The sequence below is a fragment of the Stenella coeruleoalba genome (genome assembly GCF_951394435.1).
Source record: "Stenella coeruleoalba genome assembly, chromosome: 19".
NCBI classification, from domain to species: Eukaryota; Metazoa; Chordata; class Mammalia; order Artiodactyla; family Delphinidae; genus Stenella; species Stenella coeruleoalba.
The window spans coordinates 15,515,025-15,531,793 of NC_137165.1; the positions used below are offsets into that span (position 1 = coordinate 15,515,025).

Sequence of the window (16,769 nt, forward strand, 5' to 3'; positions counted from 1 at the left end):
GGGTGCCTGCAAGAAGATTTTTTTCTAAGGTGCGATTATAAATATACCTCGTGGATCGCAATCTCAAACAAACTTGTCAATCTGGGCTGCAGCGAAAGGCGATGGAGGCAGCTTTGCATATATTTCGGGTGGTGTGACTCATGAACATTACTTGTCTCCCCCAGGGAAGCAGCCTGCCACCCACAAGTCACTGCTGCTCTGGCACCGCTGGGATAAAATCAACCAACTCCTGCACCCCTGCCCAAGGACTCCCCTCCTGCTCCCTTGTTGCACAGCAGGACTACATGCCGATGGGGAACCCTCCCCTAATCTGGGGAACCGTCCCTTAATCGTGTCACCACTGACCTGGCCCTTGGGCCTGGGCCTGGGCACCCCTGCCCTCTCCTCACAGAGCTCTGGCCTTTTGCTGCTGCAGGGATGGGGGTTGGGTGCACGTGGGGCACACGTGTATGGGGGAGCATGCTCAGTCCAGGGGTGCACCCACGTGCGGCCTGCGCCTTCTCTCCCTGTCCACTCCCGCCCACCTCCAATGAGTCTCAGTGTGAAGTCCAGGAAGAAAGGCCACCACAAAAAAGGTCCCTGTATGTTATATGCACACGCCCTGGACACACACACCCCTGGTGGCTCAGAAACACCGTTGATATATACAAGACCGATGCGAAGTGGATATTACTGCACACAGGCACAGTGGTCACTCCTCAGGAGGTCTTCAAAAAAAATTGCCCAGATTCTTTCCTCTCTGGATGAAAGCATGGAGGAGGGATAAATGTCTTTTTAGCCCGGTGGCAGGGGATACATGACCTCTGGCACCTGGGCGTCCATATTGCTGGCGGTGTGCGTAGTCAGCAAGAGTGTGACCACACATACACCTGGACACACAGGCGGACTCATGGGGGACCAGGATGCACAACTCACCCCAAACAGAGACAGGTACCCTGAACCACAGAGGGTACCCTGAACCACAGCCCCTTGATGAGGAAGGGGAGCCCGGGCCTCCAGCTCCTTACTCTCTTCTCTGATCCCTAGGGGTCACTGTCCCCGAAAATGAAGGGGATGGGGCTGTGAGGCAAACTCACACCGTCTGGGGACAGGGGTGCGCCGGAGCCGAGGCCTGGGCCGTAGGAGGCACTGCCGGCTCTGGCCTTGCGGCGGCCGTGGCCCCTTTAAGCGCCCCCGCCCCCTCCCGCCCGCGCTCTCGGCTTCCTTTCTCCTGGAGGCGCGGCAGGCAGGGCCTGGCGGCGGGGCGGGTGTGCAGTCTGCCCCTCCCCCGGTGGGACGGGCCTGCGCCGCTTCCTGCAGGAGCGGCCGGGAGCCGCGCAGGGGGCGGAGAGAGAGAGAGCGGCGAGCGGCGGAGGGGCTGCGCGGGGCGGCGCGGGGCGGTGCGGGGCGGAGGGCGCCCGAGGGCGAGCGGGCGGGCGGGCACGGCGGGTTCCGGGCCAGCCTCGGGGGCGGACAGTTGGCCGGGCTCGCGGAGCCTAGCCGAGGCCTTGCCGGAGCTGGGCCGGGCTGCAGGGGCCGTCGCCGCCCGGGCCCGCCGCCCGCGCCCCCCACGCTGGCCCAGAGGGCTGCGGCCGCGTCGCCGCTGAGGATGTCCCGGAAGGGGCCGCGAGCGGAGGTGTGTGCGGACTGCAGTGCCCCGGGTAAGCGGGGCCGGGCCGGGGGCGGGACCGCTCACCGAGGCACCGCCGGGCGGGCGCCGGGGCCTGGCGGGAGCGCTTTGCGGGGCCGGAGGGCGGGGCGGGGCCGGGCCGGGGGCTGCGGCCTCCGGCCTCCGGTCTCGGCCCCCGCCCGGGCCACTGCGGAGCCGCGTCCTTGGCGGGAGGGAGGCCTGGGGGGCCGCTGTTTCCTCGCGTCCGTGGACCGGCGAGGAAGGACATTACCGGCGCCGCCTCCCACCCCTCAGTATGAGGGAGGAGGGCAGCTGGCTGCCCCCCCTTCCATCTCGGTATCCAAACGGAAGCGCCAGCCTGGGGTGGCAGGAGGGCTGTGGCAGAGGCCGGCCGGGTTTAGGAGGTGGGGGCGAGTGTGGTTTTGTGTCATCTCAGTGCCACCCCCGCGTCTTGCACCTGCTGCTCGCATGGTCTGCGCGCCCGCTGGGGTGGCGGAGGGCAAGGGGCAGAGAGCTGGGCAGATGGGCCAGGGGGGCCTGGATACTGTTTCCTCGGGAGCAGATGACGGGGTGGCTACTCCTAGGACTCCCTGCCCCGGGTTCCAAGGCTCCTCGCAGGGCCTGGTGTTCAGGGCCACCACGAGCCTGGGCATCTTCCCCCGAGGCGTCCCCAGGCCTGGTGATTGGGAGCAACGAGACAGCTTTTACTGGGTTCCAGTAAGGCCTACTTGGAAGGTGGGTTTGGCGTTACCCCAGCCTGGGCACAGACCCCTCCCCATCCCCTAGCCCAGTCTGGCCAGAAATGGGTAGGGAGCAGTGCCGAGGGGTGCCTAGATTCCTGGGATCCACCTGGCTTCCTGGCCTGCTTCTTGGCTATATTTACCATGGTGTTTCCCTTCTCCTTCCCAGCAGAGTCAGGTCCAGGCTGATGTAAACCACCCCCCCCCCCCGACCTACTGAGGAAGTGAGGATCAGTGACCCAGAGAGGCTGCTCCATTCTGATGTGGGAGGACACTGCCAGTGATGGGGCTCAGCAGCTGGCCTGGGGAAAGGAAAGCCCTGGCCCTTGACCGGCTCCTTTTTAGAAAAGGCGCCATCTCCCTGGGAGACCTCTGGGCAGGCTTGGGGGAGGGTGGGGTTGTCTGTGAACCTCTGGGCACAAAATAAGTGTGAGAGTGTGGGGTGCTGTTTTGTGGGCTCGTAACTTGCAGCCACCCTTTGGACAGGACCAGGACCCCAACAGGGAACTGTGGGTGCCTGGCAGAGGCACGGTGATCTGGGTGGTTTTGACCCTGAGGCATGTCATAGTCTAGAGGGCCTTGAAGAAACTATCTGGGGGGGGGGGGCGAGGGGAGGAGAGAAGGGGTGTCCCTACCCCTGATTAGTTAGAAACTCTCTCCTTACCCCAGCTGCAGGCAGGTCTGGGGATGGACGGGCTGGGAGGAGAGCTTGCCTTCTGTCTGTCTGTCCGAGGCTGTTCTGCACCTCTGCTGGGCAGACGTAGCAGTGGGGGAGGGCAGGTAGGACTGGGAGGGGGTTGCTTAGTAAACACTTTATCAGGGAAGCCTGGATTTTGGTGTTGTCTTTGTTTCCAGATTACTCTGTGACTCATGGCAAGACTTTCCTCACTCTGGGTCTCAGTTTCCTCAACTCTGAGGCAAAGAAGTTGGAGTAGAAATGGTTTTTGAGGACTGTTCCACCTCCAAGTCTGTGGTCCTGATTCTGGGCCAGGGGGACACTGGGCAGCATTAGCAAGGCAGTTGTCCTTTCTCTGCTGCATTTGACTGTTTGGCTGGAAGCCTCTGGATGTCCAGTGGGCATGGGCAGGAGTGGTGTGTATCTGTTGTGTTGGGGTGCCCAGCTCCCACCCCCAGTCCTCATCCCACAGAGCCATTTGTGTCCCCCTGGAATCTCCTTTTCCCCTGATCCAGAATACAGATCAGGAAGAGGCAGGTGGTGAGGTCAGGATGGTGGGGCGTGCAGGGTGCTGATGAAGTCTTGCTCATCCCCCCACCCCGGCACCTAGCATGGTGTCTGGCACATCGCAGGCATTCTTCAAGTGTCTGGATGCTTCTCAGGACCCCAGCTGACTCTTGGGGGCTACCCCACACCCCGACCCTATGATGCATGGCGTGGCATTTTCAGTTTGGGACCTGTAGCAGCCCAGGTAAGAGGCTTGAGGGAAACCAGCAGTTTGGAGCCCAGGCCCAGAGCCACCTCCTTGGTGTATGCTTCCTACCCAAAGTCGTAGGCTTCTCATTGTGATAGGAGCCCTGCAGTCCCAGCCCTAGGAATGGGGTCGTGGCCTTTTTGTGGTTGGTTAATTTGCAGGGTCATGGAGGTGAAAGGTAAGATGCAGCCTGACCCAGAAGGGCCCTGTCCTCCCTCTGCTCACAGGCCTGGGCACACGGGACAAGTGTGAGTATGCTGTGAGACGGCTGGGCATAGCCTGGCTGCTCTGGCAGCTGGTGCCACCTCATTAGGCACCGTCTGTGTCCCTGCCTGCCTTGGGAATCCAGGAGAGGGCCAGGGGTCGGGGAACCCTGGAGAATGTTTTCCTGCCCCTCCACTCACCCTGCCGCACAGTCCTGGCTTCTCTGTCAGGGGCCTGCGCCTCACACCACAGGCCTTCAGGCAGCCTTCCCACTTTGGCAGCCCCAGGCACAGGCGTGAAGACTTCAAGATGCCCATCCTGCAGGCACCTGGAGTGAGCAAGGCTGGCCACCAGCTAGGGACATTTGGGAACCTGCAGGCTCATTTGTCTTCATAATGTAGATTATGGGGTGGGGTGAGCGATGGGCTTCCTCTTTTACTGAGGTATAACTTATGTACAGCAAAGTGCCTTTATCTTATTGTTCAGCCTGATAAGTTTTTACCTGTGTATATACTTGTGTAACCACAGCTCCGATCAAGAGGTAGAGCATTCCTATCACCTTATAGGGCTTTCTTGTGTCAACGCCCCCCAGAGGCAACCGCCATTCTGACCTCTATCCCCATGGATTACTCTTGCCTGCTTTCAAGATGGTGGGCTTCTCCTTCTTGTCTAGTGAGGATCTGGTCCCTAGATAAGAAGAGGCTGGCTCCGGGCCCTGGAGGTCACCAGTGGCTTTGGGTGGTGACATGTATTCACCTTAATAGAGGCCTCCATGGGGTTGGTGCTGGTGAACATTATCCCAGGACCCCTCCTGCCACTTGCTCACACGTACCAGACGCCCCCCCACCCCACGACTGAGGCAGAAGCCCAGGGGGAAGGTTGGCAGGGTACTGAGGAGGAGACCACATCCCCTAATCCTTCTGCCCCCTACCCTTCTGCCCTGAGTTTGGTCCTGGAAGCCTATTTGGGGGCAAGAGTCCCTTAACCTTAAATTACAATAGCCATTTGACTCTCAGAAACCCTTCCTGGCCCTTTGGCTTAGGAACTGGCCTAGGTGGGCCTTGGGGGCTCCTGCTTGGGTAGGCCCAGGCCCCTTGGACATAGGGAGTAGGTAGTAAGGTGACCCATCTGTGTCATCCAGAACTGAGCTGGCACCAGTGTGCCCCAGACCAGGACAGTGTCCCCTGCCCACCCTTCCTATTTCAGGTCACCGTGGAAGAGAGGGAGAACCCCTCCCCCAGGCTGGGGGCGTGCCGAGCAGAGCCTTGGACCCCTTTCCCCAGATCCTGGTCACTGCCTCATTCAGGGGCTCACCATGTCTGGTCTGGCCCTGGATATCTGGCCGCCCTTCCCAGGTCTGGCTTCTCCGGTAGGGCCACGGGCTTGGGGTGGAGGCCTTAGAGCTGCCCATTTATGATCCTGGCCTGGGCGGCTCCCTCCTGACAGGAAACCCCACCATTTCAACAAGAGGAATTCAGGCTGCGTCATTTCCAGCTTCCTGCCTGGGCTGGCGGAGGGGGCTGGCAGGCAGACCCCTGACCCAGTGGTGTTTGGGGGTGGGGGGGAAAGGAGCTTTACATGCCTGGGGGGGCCTCACCGTTTGGGTAAAGCCAACACTAAAGTTTGCTCTAGGGCTCCCCCTCTTGGCACAGATGGCGGGTCCTTTCCTCGTGGGCCCCTCAGCCTCCGAGGAAGGTGTATGGCCGGTACCTCCTGCATCCCTCTGCCCTGTGTTGGGGGGATCCCTAAAGAAGTCCAGACCCAAAGAACTGAGCCCTCCTCCTTTCACCTGTTTCCATGCCATGGAGGGGACACTCACCACGGCAGAGCTCAGGCTGTATCCTGACTCAGTTTCCTCACAGTTCTCTGGCGAACACTGGTAGAAGTCCTTGCAGGGAAGGGTATGAGAATTGCCTTCTGGTTAGAGAGGCTCTCATTACCCCAAGCCTGTCCCCTCCCCTGGTGGGGGCCGCTCTGGACAACATGAGCACTAGGGGCGAGGCAGAGAGCCAGTCCCCACCCCCTCACCCCCCGCCAGGACGGGGCTTCGTGAGACAGGCCGGGGGCCTGGGCAGAGCACAGTGTCCTGCGAGAGAGGCTCCCTGCCCCCACTCTCCAGTGGCACACAATGGCTGCTTTCTCCCCCGTGACCTTTCTGCAGCCTGAGCTGTATGCAGCTGTCTCCTCCCCCTCTCCCAAGGGGCCTGGGATGGGTGGCATCTCCCCTGCCCTGGAGAAGGACCCCAGGAGTTCCCATCCTGCTCTGGTCCCCCTTCTTGCTTCTAAAGTTCACTTCTCCCCAAGGAGTGGAGAGTGGCTCCCATGGCCCTCGCCCACTTGGGGCTGCAACAGCAGCTGGTGTGGACATGGCATGGTCTCCAGCGCCTAAATGCCTGGGTTCACATCCCAGCAATCCCACTCATTAGCTTAGCTGTGTGGCTTTGAATAAGCACCCTTACCTCTCTGAGACACTGCTTCCTCATTGGTAAAGCAGGGGTAGCATTTCCCACCTTGCCTGACAGTCATTAGAGGTACCGTACTTACGGCACCCAACTGGTACACAGTGGGTACTCAGTCAGTGTTAGTTCCTTTGCTCTCTCCATCCCCCTTAAGAGGGGCTCCAGCTCACCCCATCACTGGTGGTGTCAGGAGACTCGGTCATGAAAGGGGCTCTTACCTGCCAGGATGAGGACAGAGGCGGGAGCCCTCAGAGGGTTGTGATGGGTCAGGCAGGTGAGCTAGTGGTTCTAAAAGAAGCCTGAGTGTAGGAGAAATGTGGCACTGATCCGGACACAGGAGTGCCTAGAGATGTGTGGCGTGCAGTCCTTGGGGACTTCTGCCTCCCTGGGGCAGGGCTAGGGTGGCAGCCTTGTTCCCTGGGGAAAGGCTGTGGAACTGGTCGCAGTGGCTGCAGGACAGGAAGCTTTGCCCGCTGAGTAGGCCCTGGGGACCACACCTCCCCAGAGGGGCAAAGACCTGTAGGAAAGGGCTTGGCTCTGATGGGAGTCCCTCCCACCTCCAGAGCTCAGCGTCCTCATCGCTGGTCCAGCTCCCAGAGCCTTGGGGGACTGAGTGAGCAAATGTACGTGGAGTTCTAAGCGTCGTGCGGGCCCAGGGCGGTGTTCAGGAGGCCTCGCCCGTGTCTGGCTGTGGCTGACCCTTCCCCCCACCCCGGCAGACCCCGGCTGGGCCTCCATCAGCAGGGGTGTGCTGGTGTGTGACGAGTGCTGCAGTGTGCACCGGAGCCTGGGACGCCACATCTCCATCGTCAAGCACCTTCGCCACAGCGCCTGGCCCCCCACTCTGCTGCAGGTACGGGCTGTGCTGGGCCGTGCTTCCTTCCCCGTAGCGTGTGCTGAGCGCTGGCACGTTTCCCCCCCGCACCCACATACACAGCTGTCTGGATCCCGCAGCTTCCGGGGGCAGCACCCACCCAGGGCAGAACCCAATCCTGACCCTCTCCACCCGGGCGCCGGCCCACACGGAGAGGAGGCTTCCAGGACCGGAGTCACACAGACCTGGGCTCTCACCCCAGCTCTGCCACCTAGTAGCTCGGCCATGTGGTGTTGAGTTTAACGTCTCAGAGCCTTGGTGTGCCCACCATGTCACCCGAAGTGCTAAGCAGGACCCGCATCCTTGGCTGGGATGGCCTGACTGGGTAGGGGTGCAGCGGTGCCAGGCACACAGTAGGCCTTTTAGTACTGTGTCCAGCCTGGTGCTCGGAGGTGTTCCCCAGCGCGCAGTGGGCATTCTCACTCTGGCACCTCTTCCCTACAGATGGTGCACACACTCGCCAGCAACGGGGCCAACTCCATCTGGGAGCATTCCCTGCTGGACCCCGCGCAGGTGCAGAGCGGCCGGCGCAAAGCCAACCCCCAAGACAAAGTCCAGTGAGTCGGGCTCGAGGGGTGGTGGCTGAGGTTGTGCGCTCAGGGGCAGGAGCCTGGGAGGTCGCTGGGCAACTGGCCTCTCCCGCTCTGCTCCCCATTTCCTCCTGCGTGCTCCATGCAGCCCCATCAAGTCAGAGTTCATCAGAGCCAAGTACCAGATGCTGGCTTTTGTGCACAAGCTGCCCTGCCGGGACGACGACGGAGTCACCGCCAAGGACCTCAGCAAGGTTTGCGGGGCCCCACAGCGGAGGGCTGGGCCTCTCCTCTCCTCACCCACAGTGCCATCACCACTGAGCCCTAGGCCCCCAAGGCAGCCAGGTCAGGCAAGCATGGTGGGCACGGTGGAGGGACGAGATTGCGTGGTCAGGCCGCGTGTGAATAAGGCCCCTCCGCTCCCAAGTGGACACACGAAGCTAAAATTCTTCAGCTGCCGCCCGAAAGGCAGAAAACTCTGGGCAGTTTCTGAGCCTCCCAGAGCCTCGGTTTCCTTCTCTGTAAAATGGGAAAGAAATAGCATCTACCACAGAGTTAACAGCTGTGGTAGGTGGTGACCGACTGCAGCTGTGATTAATTGGCATGAACTCCTAGTGGGAAGCCCTCTGTCTCCTCGACAACCTAACTTCAGCTGGGCCCCTTGGAGCTGGTAGGAGTCCCAGGCGGGCCTGGACCAGGGGCCGCTGGAGGTGGGAGGGGCCCCCCCCACACCCGTTTGTGGCACACTCTGCTCCTCACAGCAACTCCACTCGAGCGTGCGGACGGGAAACCTGGAGACGTGTCTGCGCCTGCTGTCCCTGGGTGCCCAGGCCAACTTCTTCCACCCAGAGAAGGGCACCACACCGCTGCATGTGGCTGCCAAGGCAGGGCAGACGCTGCAGGCCGAGCTTCTCGTAGTGTACGGGGCTGACCCTGGCTCCCCTGATGTTAACGGCCGCACACCCATTGACTATGCCAGGTGAGGGTCCGCTGAAGGGTGAGGCTCAGGTGGGTGTGGGGAGCGGGCTGCGGCTGTAGGGCTGAGCCATGCCCCCTCCCCACAGGCAGGCGGGGCACCATGAGCTGGCGGAAAGGCTAGTCGAGTGCCAGTATGAGCTCACTGACCGGTTGGCCTTCTACCTCTGTGGACGCAAGCCGGGTGAGCAGTGTGTGGGGCAGGCTCGGCTGGGCCAGGCAGGTGGGACCCAGACACACCCCAGCAGCAGGTGCCATGGTGACAAAGCCGGCTGGGGAACAGCGTTGCTAGGCAACTGGCTCCTGTGAAATTGCTGCAGGCTCTGGGCTGCAGCGTGTTGGGGTAGGGAGTGGGGGTGGGCATAACTTCCAGCCAGTTCCCAGGGCTCTTGGGGGTGGCCTGCCCTCCTCGCTTCCCCTGTCGCTTCTGGGTGCCAAGCCCTGCTCGTGGCAGTGAGGTGGGCTCCCAGCTGCTAAGGCCACCCAGCACCAGTGACTTGGCATTTTTATTTTTATTCAGATCACAGGAATGGGCATTACATCATCCCACAGATGGCAGACAGGTGAGTGCCCACCTGACACCCCTTCCCAGAGGCGGCTGGATGCCCTGTGGGTGCCAGACCCCCAGAGCCGCCCCCACCCCCCAACTCTTCAGCTTTAGGGGCCTGGGACCCCCACCCCCATTCCCCTTCGGGGCTGGAGGCACAAGCATATCGCAGTCCAGTCCTCACTCCCTAATGCTGGGCCCCAAGGCAGGTAAGAGATGTTGACTCAGCACACGGCCAGCACAGCCTAACCCCCGTGGCTGTCAAGCACATGGGGTTTGAGTACCAGAAACAGACCCCCTAGGAGCAGCGGATCACTGAGTTCTGTTCCCAGTGGCACTGACCCCAACTGTAAAATCTTTAGACAAATTTTTGCTCTTCAGTGAAAAGGTGGTGGGCCCTGGGAGTTTGACTAACTTTGGGATTCTGCCAGGCCAAAATTGGGCAGGGGCTGCGGGCCCAAGGCCAGTAGAGGTGTTTCTGCCTCTTATCCAAGAGGCCCCGGGAGCTCAGGCTCGGGGTGGGGGTGGGGGGTGGGGTGGGGGGATGCTCACCCAGCTCACAAGATGGATGCTAGCGCCACCTGGTGGCTGCCCGCGATGGCCAAGCTGTGCCTGCTGGCCTGGATCTGGAGAGGAGGCTCCCTCCCTCTCCAGAAGCCAGTGTGGCCAGATGGGGATGGTCAGACCTGGGCACCTCGGATCCCTGAACGCCCAGATCTTCTCTCTGCTGAGACCCCAAGACACCCCGCTACTTTTCTGGTCTGATTTTGCCTGATGTGTCTGCCTGCTTGCGTGTGTGTTGTAAACGTGTTCTCAATGAAATGTTAACCGACCACCTTCCCAGTGCCAGCTGTTCTTGCCGCTGGACCCAGAGGTAACTCAGGCGTGATCCCTACCCTTAAGGAGATCACAGCCAAAAGGAGAGGCACCCTAGTCAGTTGTAGTCCATTGTGGGGAATGCAGCAAAAGAGGCAAAGGCATAGACGTCAGAAATGCTGTGCCAGGAACTACAGGCAGACTGTGTAGCTGAAGCATGTGAGAGGCAGGGAATCCCAGGAGCAAGACTGGAAGAGAGACGGGGCAAGAGAGTGGCCGGTCCTGAGCCCCGACAAGAGCTGAGACCACCCCAAGAGCAGAGAGGTTCCAACACGGTCGTGTGGAGTCTGCTCTGCCGCTTACTGGCTGTGTGGCTTCAGGCAGGCTCCTTAATCTCTCTGAGCCTTAGTTACTGCTCCTGGAAATAAGGGTGACTTTCTTTCTGGGCTTCTGAGAGGATTAAATAAGATAGTGCCTGCAAAGCATTTAGCGTTTTTATTTCGTTTATTTTTTTGGCCGCACCGCGTGGCTTGCGGGATCTTAGTTCCCCAACCTGGGCCCCCGGCAGTGAAAGCACCGAGTCCTAACCACTGGACCGCCAGGGAATTCCCTAGCATATTTTTAAGTGAGCTTTTTGTTGAAGTGTGCCATACATAACCTGTTACTATTGAAAAGTTCTTAAGGCGAGGGGCAGCGCAGCCAGATGTGTCAAAAATACCTTGGCTTCTGGGTGAATAAAGGGGTGCAGGGGCAAGACTGGAAGCGGGAAGATGGGTGAAGAAATGTTGCAAAAGACCAGGCAGGAGGATGGAATGGCAGAACCTGGGGAAAGCCTGGCTAGGGCTTGAGGCTGAGGGAGGTTGCAGGTGACCCCCAGGAGCTGCCGCTGGTGCGGTGGGTCACTGAGAGGAAGAGCGAGCCGGCCGAGGAGGGGCTGGGGGGAAGACGAGTTGGGCTTGGTACACTCTGGGTCTGGCGTGTGCACGGCGACGGGTCTGAGCTTGACGTGGGAAGGCGTTTGCTGCCCTGCTCCTGGGTAATTGCTGCCTCTGTCCTGTTCTTCCCTCTGCTGCCTTCCTCTGGACTTAGATCTCGGCAAAAGTGCATGTCTCAGAGGTATATGGTGCCTGCTCGGGGACAGGCTCTGGAGGTTTGGTGGGGCAGGGAGGCGTTTGGTGTGCAGCACCTGGGGTGTCGTCTCCCTGGGATCCCTGCATGTTTGGGAGGTCACTGGCAGGGGCCTGGCCACCGCTCACATCTGGCCCCTCCCCTCTTCCCCATCCCGTCTCCCTCCTTCGTCCACAGCCTAGACCTGTCCGAGTTGGCCAAAGCTGCCAAGAAGAAGCTGCAGGCGGTGAGTCTCCTCGGGCCCCTAAGGCTTGGAGCTGCCCTCCATCTCTGACCCGCCCCCGTCCCTGCGACGGCTGTCCCTGCGACGGCTCCCCCTTTCTCTGACCTGGTGCCCTCTTCTAAGTCTTGGACCTGCCCCTCACTCTAGTCTCCTCAGTCGCCTGTCCTCCACCTCCGCACCCCTCGCCTTTGACCCTGGCTCTGCCCTCCTAAGGCTCCCAGGGCACGAGGCGCATCTCTAGCTACCTGGGCACTAACCAGTCTGCTTTGGTCTCCCTCTGCCTCTCCCACCTCGGAGCTTGGCAGGCAGACCCCTACCCCAGTTGCCAGTTCTGAGACTGGGGGGAGGGCTGGGCGGCACAAGGGACACACAAATCGTTTTCGACATCTTCTAAGATCCTGGTGAGCTGGCTTGCTTGGCACTGGGGGGCCAGTTGATCTGACAAAGCCTGGGTCCCCGTCTCCGCCTCCAGCTCAGCAACCGGCTTTTTGAGGAACTTGCCATGGACGTGTATGACGAGGTGGATCGAAGAGAAAATGACGCTGGTGAGCCGGGAGGGGATCGAAGTCTTGGGCAGAGGGGACAGCGCGCCTGCCTGCTGGGGAGGGGCTGGGACCTGGTGTGGCCTTGAGGTCCTTTTACTGGGACTAGGAAGAGGTACCGGGGGCTGGTCTGCCCGGCAGGCCTGCACGTAAGCCCCGGCCAGCTGTGAGCCCAGCCCAGCAGGCAGAGCATGCTGAGCTGGACGCGGCCAGCCTGCTCCTCCCCCCAGCGCCCTGGACTGGGGCTCCTCTGCTCTGGCTGCCTCCCACTTTGGCTCTCTCCCCAGTCCCACTCCGCCCCCTACATCCCTTCTTCCTGGCCACAGCCAGATTCCAGCCCAAACTCCCGGTTGGCAGGGGCTGGCGGGAGGGAGTCGCCTTGTTCTGTTTGTCAGTCCCCAACCGGCCTCTCCCTGACCCAGCCTTACTTCCCCTGTCCGGAGACCACCCCTTTCTTGAACACCAACACTCGGTGGGCATGGGGAGGAGCTCGGAAGGCTGTGCTCCTCGCTTTCCCACCTCCACCCCGTGGGCCTGGCCACCGCGGACCATCCGCTCCCTGCCCCTCCCCCCCAGTGTGGCTGGCAACCCAAAACCACAGCACCCTGGTGACGGAGCGCAGTGCCGTACCCTTCCTGCCCGTTAACCCTGAATACTCAGCCACGCGGAATCAGGTGAGTGGGCTGGACCGGGGGCGGGGGGGGCTGGGGCGATGATCTCCCCTCCTGGGGTCACCAGCTCTATGGGTCCTGCCCTTCCTGGCAGGCTGCTGTCTGGGCTGAGTCTTCCCCACTCCTGGCTGCGGCCTCTCCCTGGCCCCGCTGGCTCTGGGATTTGGGGATGGGGAGGAGGCTGTTCTTTGGAGCATTTGGTGAGCAGCCCCCTGGGGAGGTGTTCCAGCCTCTTCCTGAGAGCTCCCCTAGGCACCCCGAATCTGTGTCATTCCCCACCCCCTGCCCTGGCCCGGCGAGCTGGTCTGGCACGTTTTAGCTGTGGTTAAGTCAACTGTGGGACGGCCTGGCTGCTTTGTCCCCATCTCTGTGTGTCAGCCCTAAGGGCTTTCTCACACCGGCCTGGCCCTTTTTGCCTCTCAGGGGCGACAGAAGTTGGCCCGCTTTAATGCCCGAGAGTTTGCCACCTTGATCATCGACATTCTCAGTGAGGCCAAGCGGAGACAGCAGGGCAAGAGCCTGAGCAGCCCCACAGGTGGGAAGGGCGTGGATGGGGGCGCGGTGGTGGGCACTGTTCCAGGATATTCTCTCTCATGGCTCCCTTCTGGGGGTGGCATGGTAGATGGGCCGTGTGAGCCCTGAGTGACAGGCCTGTACCCTCAGACAACCTCGAGCTGTCTGTGCGGAGCCAGAGTGACCTGGACGACCAGCACGACTACGACAGCGTGGCCTCGGACGAGGACACAGACCAGGAGCCCCTGCGCAGCGCCGGTGCCACTCGGAACAACCGTGCTCGGGTCTGAGCGCTGCCCCTCCCCACGCCTCCACCAAGGCCCTGCTCCATCCTCTCGTAGCTCGGGCCTCGGGGACAAGGGGACTGACTGGCTCACATCTCCTTCTGCAGAGCATGGACTCCTCAGACCTGTCGGACGGGGCCGTGACGCTGCAGGAGTACCTGGAGCTCAAGAAGGCCCTGGCTGCCTCCGAGGCAAAGGTGCAGCAGCTCATGAAAGTCAACAGCAGCTTGAGTGATGAGCTCCGGAGGCTGCAGCGGGAGGTGAGGATGGGGGCCTCCCAGGGCCCCAGTGCGGGGAGGAGTTACCCCCTCCTGGAGGTGGTGGAGCTGCCTGGACCATCCGGAGTGTCTTGACACCACTCTCACTCTCAGATCCACAAGCTGCAGGCCGAGAACTTGCAGATCCGGCAGCCGCCAGGGCCAGTGCCCACAGCCCCACTCCCCAGCGAACGAGCGGAGCACGCGCCCATGGGGCCTGGCGGGAGCACCCACCGCAGAGACCGCCAGGCCTTCTCCATGTATGAACCGGGCTCTGCCCTGAAGCCCTTTGGAGGCCCGCCTGGGGATGAACTCACCACCCGGCTCCAGCCTTTCCACAGCACCGTGAGCTGCCTACGGGCCTCGGGGTGGGGGGTGGAGACGGGGCTGGGACCACTGCAGGGCCCTCCATGACGCCCACTGTGCCACCCCCAGGAGCTGGAGGATGACGCCATCTATTCAGTGCACGTCCCTGCTGGCCTTTACCGGGTAAGCAGGGCCTGAGGGAGGTGGGTCCGTTCCCACAAATAGGTTGTGAGCCCCAGCAGGTGCCAGGCTCTATGCTGGACGCTGGGCACAGGGATGACTAGACACACATGGTCCCAGCCTCACTGCAGGGAAGCCGCAAGGTGGGTGGGGGGGGGGAGGAGGAGACTGACTCCAGCCCTGCCTGGGTTTCAGGTCCGGAAGGGGGTGTCGGCCTCAGCTGTGCCCTTCACTCCCTCCTCCCCACTGCTGTCGTGCTCCCAGGAAGGAAGCCGCCACTCGGTAATGTGCATCCCCAGGGCCAGAGAGATGGGCTGAGTGAGATGTGTGCTTGGGAGGTGATGGGCGGGGGGTCTGTGAACGTGCACCTTACCTGCCACCCCTTCCCTGTACCCCTCCAGAGCAAGCTTTCCCGCCATGGTAGCGGAGCGGACAGTGACTATGAGAACACGCAAAGTGGGGACCCGCTGCTGGGGTGAGGCACCCGGGGGAGGGGGGGGTGAGTGGCCCCTGAGCGTCTGTGAGGGTGTAGGCAAGCGGCCTGATGGCTGGAATGCCTCCCTCTCTCCTCTCTAACCCCAGCCTGGAAGGGAAGAGGTTTCTAGAGCTGGGCAAGGAAGAGGACTTCCACCCGGAGTTGGAAAGCCTGGATGGAGACCTCGACCCTGGGCTTCCCAGCACAGAGGATGTCATCCTGAAGACGGAGCAGGTCACCAAGAACATTCAGGAATTACTGCGGGCTGCCCAGGAATTCAAGCATGACAGGTATGGAGGTGGGCGGAGGCTCGTATGGACTTCTGGGGTGTTGCAGAGGGTAAGAGAGGGACCAGTGTTCCACTGTCCCTGGGAACCTTCCCTGAGAGCCCTCCTAATTTACCCTCCCCTCCCCCCATAGCTTTGTGCCGTGCTCAGAAAAGATCCACTTGGCTGTGACTGAGATGGCCTCTCTCTTCCCAAAGGTACAGGGGCCAGAGAGGGGAGCAGGACTGGGCGGCACCTCAGGTGGGGCAGGGCCTCAGGGCGGGGCAGGTGTAGAGGATCTGACAACTACCTGAGTGGAGCCATGGACACACTGGGCCATATCATGGCTCGTGGTTTGAAATCCAAGGCCCGACTCCCTCTGCCCTCCCTCCAGAGGCCAGCCCTGGAGCCAGTGCGCAGCTCCCTGCGGCTGCTCAACGCCAGCGCCTACCGGCTGCAGAGCGAGTGCCGGAAGACGGTGCCCCCGGAGCCCGGCGCCCCTGTGGACTTCCAGCTGCTGACTCAGCAGGTGATCCAGTGCGCCTACGACATCGCCAAGGCTGCCAAGCAGCTGGTCACCATCACCACCCGAGAGAAGAAGCAGTGACCACTCTCCCTGCACCCTCACCCGCACCCTGGGACCTCACTGGCCATGGGAGCTGGGCCACTCCAGACACTACTCCCCACCCCAACAGAGCCGCTGGCACAAGTGCCCTTAGTGCTGCCACTCTGACCTGGCAGCCAGGTGCCCTGGTGCCCGTCCCCCTCAAGCCCCCAAGGATGGGGAGGTGAGGTGGCAGGAGCTTCTGTCCCCTACATTCCATGCACCTCTCCCTGTACATAGCATCCCCTCCCCCTCTAGTGTGCCGGGGCCTACAAGGCGTCACTCCCAGCCCCTTGCCCTCTAGGGCACCCTCAGCAAAGGGTCGGGTGGGGACACTCCAAATGGGGTGGTTCCCTTACATGCACCCCACCCCCATGAGCCAGTCCAGCCCTATTGGGGGCTGAGCGGGGGCATCCCCCCTTGTACATAATACCTGTGGATGTCCCCACCCTGTAGCCACCAGCCCCCTGCTGCTCTCCTTCAATGCCAAACGGCCCCAGCCTAGGGCACAGGCCCCAACCTGTGCTCCTGGGGTCCCCAGCAGCAAACAAACACTGGAAAAGTCTTTTTTCTCTCTCTCCTCTCTCCCACCCCTTAATTTTAACGTTGTGGTAACTGAGTGTCCCTGCGTGCCTGCGTGTGAGTGTGCGGGGCGGCAGTGCCGTTCCGGAGGCCTGGCCCGACTGGAGTTTTGTGAGGGGGGGGAGGGGACCAGAGCAGCGGGACCCGTGTTGGGCGTTGGCCCCTCCCCCCCCATCCTGGGGCCAGGGACTGCCGGGTAACCAGCTGGGGTCCTGCCCTCTGCCTCCCCTCATTGTTCCCCCCACTCATACCCTTTCACTATGAACGTAAAAGGAAAACCACTTGGCTCCATCTCTCTTCCCCTCCCTTGTGGAGGGGGACTGTGCTGGTTGGGGCAGAGAACTGAGCACCTGAGCCTGGGGCTGGCTCCCCGGGGTCCCTGACTCAGCTGAGAGCCCCCTCCCTGTAACCTCTGAGAGGCCAGTGCCTGCAGTATCTGGGTCCCTGGAGCCTGGGCTGCAGCCTGGGAAGGCTGAGAGGCAGATGGCAGCGCCCACCAGCTCCTCTCCCCGTCCCGCCTCTGTCCCCGGGGGCCAGGCTCTACCTGTGTGGTG

The 16,769-nt window shown here is 61.7% G+C and overlaps 1 protein-coding gene across 3 annotated transcripts; it reads left to right on the plus strand.

Moving 5' to 3' along the window:
- The first annotated feature begins 1,341 nt into the window (after positions 1 to 1,341).
- On the plus strand, positions 1,342 to 15,639 carry GIT1 (GIT ArfGAP 1). Of its 3 annotated transcripts, XM_079905149.1 has the most exons (22): positions 1,342 to 1,640; positions 3,636 to 3,776; positions 7,162 to 7,295; positions 7,761 to 7,873; positions 7,995 to 8,100; positions 8,608 to 8,825; positions 8,911 to 9,005; positions 9,342 to 9,384; positions 11,274 to 11,300; positions 11,490 to 11,538; positions 12,008 to 12,080; positions 12,654 to 12,751; positions 13,172 to 13,283; positions 13,412 to 13,545; positions 13,653 to 13,805; positions 13,917 to 14,147; positions 14,238 to 14,291; positions 14,484 to 14,570; positions 14,690 to 14,763; positions 14,871 to 15,053; positions 15,184 to 15,247; positions 15,424 to 15,639. In XM_079905149.1, the coding sequence occupies exons 2-22, from the start codon at positions 3,737 to 3,739 to the stop codon at positions 15,634 to 15,636; spliced, it is 2,301 nt and encodes a 766-aa protein (XP_079761275.1). In that variant the 5' UTR covers positions 1,342 to 1,640; positions 3,636 to 3,736; the 3' UTR covers positions 15,637 to 15,639. The 3 variants fall into 3 exon arrangements, with proteins under 3 accessions (XP_079761275.1, XP_079761274.1, XP_079761276.1); XM_079905148.1 differs by lacking the exon at positions 3,636 to 3,776; XM_079905150.1 differs by lacking the exons at positions 3,636 to 3,776; positions 11,274 to 11,300.
- Positions 15,640 to 16,769: the final 1,130 nt, after the last annotated feature.

What these genes read in the sequence shown, in the direction of transcription:
- GIT1 (XM_079905148.1), top strand. Translation starts at nt 1,589, where the DNA reads ATGTCCCGGAAGGGGCCGCGAGCGGAGGTGTGTGCGGACTGCAGTGCC. An exon ending in GAGCCTGAGCAGCCCCACAG is followed by an intron (nt 13,284 to 13,411) that starts GTGGGAAGGGCG and finishes CTGTACCCTCAG; the next exon opens with ACAACCTCGAGCTGTCTGTG. An exon ending in CAGGAATTCAAGCATGACAG is followed by an intron (nt 15,054 to 15,183) that starts GTATGGAGGTGG and finishes CTCCCCCCATAG; the next exon opens with CTTTGTGCCGTGCTCAGAAA.